At 47.7% G+C, this 6000-nt stretch overlaps 1 protein-coding gene across 2 annotated transcripts in view; it reads left to right on the top strand.

Moving 5' to 3' along the window:
• Positions 1 to 1646: 1646 nt before the first annotated feature.
• Positions 1647 to 6000, top strand: part of LOC111253199 (uncharacterized) — a 53558-nt gene continuing 49204 nt past the window's right edge. Inside the window, exon 1 of one of the 2 annotated variants that reach the window (XM_086973863.1) lies at positions 1647 to 4720. In XM_086973863.1, coding sequence (XP_086829989.1) covers positions 3724 to 4720 — 997 coding nt within the window. In that variant the 5' untranslated portion in view covers positions 1647 to 3723. The remainder of the gene's footprint in view (positions 4721 to 6000) is intronic. The other variant, XM_022812279.2, reaches the window with a different exon arrangement.

Raw genomic sequence — 6000 nt, 5'->3', positions numbered from 1 at the left:
ATTTATTCAGGCACTAAACCCTGCAACTATAACACAGCATAATTTAAAAAAGGAAAAAGCCCTCTAAGGTCTTTATATAGCCTTACGACTTTGCTTTCGCTAGTTGCAATTGAATGAGAGGTTAAAACTCAGCTACATATATTTATTTATTATTACTACGTATATTATTGTTAGAGTGGTTCTCTCCGTTCGAAATTGGCACATAGGCTATCGTAGCTGCGCGCAATTAAGAAACAAGAGCTGATCGGGTCATCTGAAAAGCCTCAAAAAGGTCTTTAACAAGTTGTATGATCTAATTATATTGCTAGCCTATCTATACTGACGTTTGCCATTTCATCTCGTAATGTGGAGGATAACAGTTGCCCTGGGTAGCGTCCTGAACAACATCCGATAGACTGGCGCAAAAATACTGCTAGATGATGACGTGTTGTTTAGGGAGAGCCAGTAAATTAGCAGGTTACATCGAACTCAAGTCAGAGATTTCCGTGTAACATCTTTACGCGCTTAGAGACACTCGCTAAGGTGGGTGCCGGTTGACGGCCACAATACTGTGTGGCGTCGAATGAAGCTGCTGTGAAATTGTTACATCCCTTATTGCCAATGCGTTAAGTAGCTATGCGTGGATCACGATTTGCCAGATCACGTGAATCAGCTATTTGAACATCGTTTTCTCTTCTATTTGGCCCTTGCGATTATAACGTTTGAATCGGCCGTCCAAGTCTGGCCCCTGAAATAGCCATACTTTCATATTGTTCAAGCAACTCAGAAGCTTTCTCTCATTTTGTGGTCGGGGAACTCCATCTGTCGTTTTGTCTTGCCCGTGGCGGTGTGCTCACCCAGCTCAATCAGTTCTGGGCGTCATTCAGTGTACGACCTATTTTTGTTCTACAAGTGTTGCCAATGTTTATCTGACCGCCTGTTGGTCTTTATTTGCCTATTCCGTGGACTTCTTAATCCTCGTGAGCGTAATGTTGGTGTCCCATTGCATTATTTTTCATTGTCCCTTCCCTTCAGCCACAGCCTTCTCTCTAACGAGAAAAGTCATTTTACGTTATCTATCCGTTGCTGTGCTATGCCCGATCCAGCCCAGTCTGTCCCCCTTGTCTCCGTGTGGGTGGCACTCGTCAATGGAAGCGGCGATCGCCATCACGGCTGCTGGTTGCTGCTGTAACAGGGTATTTGCAATGTGCGCGCACTCAATGAACAAGTACTTCATTGGTACGCAATGGAGTGACGCGAGGAAGCAATACGCTCAGCGTAAGTTACAGTGGTAACAACAACTACGATACGACGGCTGGTCGGACGCCGTCAACGTGGCGGCATGACTCCTCGCCGTGGTGGCCGGGTTCTTTGCCACAAGGCGCAGGGTGGAATATAATCGTAGTTGTGGCAGCAGTAATGTTTGCAGTAGCTCGCGTCTCCACTTTAACAGTAGTTAAATTTCGCTCAGTTTGGCTAGATCGTTCTTTGCCCATGGTACACGTGTCTGCTAGCTGAACAACATCACCGTCAGCGCCCCAGACTGCCGACTGGGTGCAGTCGTCAGGCAGTTTGCTACCGGCGTCCGCCGATGGCGCTCGCGTCACCGGGTGGCCTTGGAATCGGGAGAGGGTCGAACACTCTGTTCTGGCCATTCTGTGTTGTGCACGGGAGAGAGTTGGCGCAACCTTGAACGGTGTCAGTCACTCCTGGCCGCTCGCACCGGCGACAGCGCCGCGAGTGAGTGCCCTGTCGCCAACGAGCGCCTACTGTTAAGCCATTCAGTTAACAACAGCGGTAGCGAGAACGAAGTAGACGCCGGCACAAGGCAGAAGAGCAAAAGCCAGGTAAAGCGCACAGGCCGTCGAGTATCGGACAACAGACTATGGGCTGCTGCCGCCGCCGCCGCCACCACCGCCGCTGCAGAGTAAACAAGCACGCAAGCGAGTAACCACTCACTGGCGTACAGCAAAAAAGTCACTGCTATCTCTACGCGATCCTGGAGAACGTCGCAAAAGAAGCGGGAAGAAATGGAAGAAGAAAGACATCGGCCGCTTTGCCGGGCCGGATACCGGCAACACTAGACGACGTCGGAAAAAAACAACATCGACATCGTGAAGGCGACGCAAGAGAGAAAGATCTTCCTCTTGCTTATCGCTAAACGCGCGTACGCGTGCTCTAACGATACAAGCAGTTCTAGGTAGCGCAACATCCACCCCGTCGGCTTGCGAGAGTTGCGCGCTGTCTAGCGAACTTCTCAAAAGCTGGTAGCTAAGCGACGAGTAACTCTAGCATCGCCGGATTGCCCTCGTAAAGTAGGTAGTCGCCGCTGTACGTGAACCCGTGATAAGAGAACACAAGTATATGCGAGCGTCAAATCAACGTGCTACGGCGTTCTGCTCCCGCCCACCTTTGCTGCTGCGCACGAGAGCAACGGGGGCCGCCACCATCAAACGCAGCACCCGTCTAACCCGCGTCTGTTTCGCTGGCCTTCATTGGAATCTCGAAAGAGACACCGCCGAAAGCTACGAAAATAAACAGAAACATTTTGTGAAGAACATAGGCAAAAAAATAATCGATTTATTTCGCAGCAGTCAGCTCGCCCATGATCCACACAATATTGTGATCTGTGTTGTCTTGTGAATCGTAGTAGAGCTATTATATAAGCAGCTTCAGTGTATCGTAGTGGCAGTGTGAATCGAAGTATGTGTAGGTTCGATTGAAGATGTCGCCGGATTAGATTGATAGAAACTGATCTTGATGATTGATGGAAACGTCCGCTGATCTTACTGCAACGTAACCGCGCGAATCAGCTCGTCTGCCTTTGCCCCCGTTTGGAGTTTTCGATGTTGGCACAAGTTGGCGTTTATTTCGACAGCCGTCAACAGTAGTCGCTGGGCCTCTGGTCGGTTGGAATCCTCCGTTCCGCGCTGGAGAACGCAGTCAGCTGAGAGAATTTAGGCGCGTGTTCGTCTACGAGAGCAGGTGCAAATGCGTTGCTCCTTTCCCTTGACCAGAGTTAGGAGGAACTCACACTGGGACGCGACCAAACAAGCAGATCACGTGCCGTTACAACAACGACAGCGGTGGGGGCGGCGGCAACGGTGCAGCGACGACGGTAGTACCGACGACGACAGTAACAGTAGCAAAAACAACAACAAGCATACTTTGGCTGAATAAATAGCTGTGGAAAAACATGCTGGACGTAAGTAATCCGTCAGGGTATGCGTCCCTTTAGCACGCAGAAATGAATTTTGCTCTGCATGCAACATCAGGTTTCTTTTACGTTCTGTAATAAGAATGTTCGCTTAGCAGATAAAATTGTTCAGCACCGGAAAGGGCAGATCAGACAAGCCAATAACCTCCAATCGTTTGCGATATAAACGTTGATGAAGAAAGCCTGTCGCCCATTAACTGGACGGCGTCAAGAAAAACAAATTCACGTGCTCTATTATAATAATAATAGTCAGGATAGCAGTAACTATTTCTATTGGATTTTCTCCCTTGATGTGGAGCGAGCAACTGCAGTTAATAAGTAAGCATCACCGACGGAAACCCCATCAGTACGATAATAATCATCGTGAGGCGAAGCTATGTGGCAAAGGACATCGAAGCGGATTGACTAGTAAGTGTGGCTGTGTATACGAATACAAGCACATAAGTTGATCAATCAATAAATCGATTACACAAGGTCAATAACACGTTGGCGTAACAGCAACAGATAAAAATTAATGTAGTGGTGCTATGGACCCTATCATTCTCCTTTGGCTGCATGATCAAAAGAAGCAAACAAATCTGGAGCACCCCAAGTCGCCTCAGCAGCTGAAAACGGACTTCGGCACTGCGTCGACGCTCTCTTCACGGGTGCCCGTCCTTCAGATCATCAACAGTGACCAAAAAGAGGATCGCAGCAGCTGCAGTGGCAGGTTTTCGGAAGGATCAATTTCGGAACAGTCTAACGCTGGCCGCCGACCTGGAACCTATACGTGCAACACCGAATCTGGCGGATGCCTCAATAACGATACCAAAAACGATAATATGATAAAAATGAACCCACAATCGATCCCGCAGTACTTTGATGAAAACTCCATTCATAAGCTATCGTCCCAACATCATCACCACAACCATAGCCAACAGCAGCAACAGCAGCTACCGCAATATCTGCAAACAATCCACCAAAACAGTAACCAACTGGTGTCATCTGTGGCGCCACTATCGATCGATACCGGGGGTAAAAAGTTGCTCGGAGGAGAAAATACCCGTAAGCGAGCTGCCGAAGTGCCAGTATCGTGGATAGCTTCGTCCGTAGCCGTACAGCAACAGCTGATCAGCAATCCGGCAACGGCAGTTAATCGCTGTAACAACAACAAAGACCTGTCCACACAGCAGGTGACCTCACTCTCCGGTAACAGCGCACAACAGCATCTGCAACTGCATCAACAACAGCAGCAGCAGCAGCAGCAGCAGCACAGCGGAAGCAGCACTGGGCACACCGGAGTATCGCCGGTTCCGTCACTAACCTGCTCGGACATTGGGGAAATGGACCTCGACTTCTGGGATGTTGATACGACTAAGACAGCAGACAGTGACGTTGTTAGTCAGCCATCATCAATGCTAGTTAACAACAACAATGGCGGCTGCGGGCAGCAAACTTACAATTCGCAGCTAAACGGCAACGCAACGAACAATAGTCATCTTGTGCAGCAGCAGCAGCAGCAGCAGCAACAACTCTATGGAAATAGTAAGTGGCTATTCAGTTTCGCTAGAATTAGAATAGACATTTTGGCCTAGAGAGTTTCGGTCGACACGACTTGGCAATGTGCACAGAAACCCCTGACGACGAATGAGCACGACTTTCAGTATGTGCCATATATATATATATATGTGTGTCCTTTAGGTACTTACAGATTGTATATGAGATAAATCTGTCGCATAGCGGCCTATATTATATTAAGTATTATATAAGCAGTCACTCGTGGATGCGTGCATACTATTGCTGGCCAAAAAGCTCGAGTGAAAATTGTTTAGGCAAACGGAAGAACGGGGACAGGTAGTCAGTCGCCTCCGAAATGTGCACTGCTATTTTGCGGGCTGCATACTTGGGGGCGCTTCTTAATTAACAGGCAGGTTACCATACTATGTAGATATGTTTGCTCTGCGAAGACTGCATACTTACATGGCAGACATTACTTTTTCTACCTTACTTGATTTATCCTTTTGCTCTGCTATATGCGTGCTCATTATGATTCGTGCCTGTCGCTCATGATGCTCGCAACGTGAGTTTCAGATCGTTCAGATCCACCTCTACCGAAAAAAGATTCTGAACTTAGTCTACTACAGTGATACGAATCGAAAGCTATCTTCACCCGGTTAGCACAAAAAAATCGTTTTTAGCTTTCAGCTTCCACGTCCACTTCTGAACCAGCCGAAGCGTTCGACGTCGGTCAGGATTGTATCCGACAGTAGACTTATTCTCGCGCGCTATAAAGCCATTGTGACGATTTGATTCCTTTAGGACCCGCTCACGTCGATTCCTGCACATAGCCCTATGCGATACCGTAAACATAGACTTTATCTACGAGGCTGTCACCGTTTAATCCTTTTGGGGCTTTTTTTACTAGTGCGGTATTTAACTTCATGACTTTTTTTTGCTCTAGTGTACTGTCGCCGTCGGTAGTCATATGTCCCCTGTTATCCCACTAATGTTCTTCGCACCAAGAAAATGGGTTTCATGGGTGGAAAAAGAAGTAAAAGCGTTTCGCGTTCTGTTATCGATTAGACGTGACTAAGTGCACTTTCTATCTTATAGCAAAAACAAGACCGAAAGAGTCGGTTGAGTCAGATAGTTCAGAGGAATTTTCTGAAACGTACGTTTATCTCGCATGCCGATAACGTCATTCTAGACTTGTATTGGCGTATAAACTTAGCGGAGTCGTTTTGTAAGATGGCCGAATTTATGTTCAACCAGAAGCAGATTACGGATCGTAGTAATCACAGAATCGAGAGGGAAAGCAGTGGACA

The sequence above is a fragment of the Varroa destructor genome, unplaced genomic scaffold (genome assembly GCF_002443255.2).
Source record: "Varroa destructor unplaced genomic scaffold, Vdes_3.0 BEIS01000006.1, whole genome shotgun sequence".
NCBI classification, from domain to species: Eukaryota; Metazoa; Arthropoda; class Arachnida; order Mesostigmata; family Varroidae; genus Varroa; species Varroa destructor.
The sequence above is the reverse complement of the archived record's forward strand: the minus strand, read 5'-3'. Positions and strand labels throughout refer to the sequence as shown.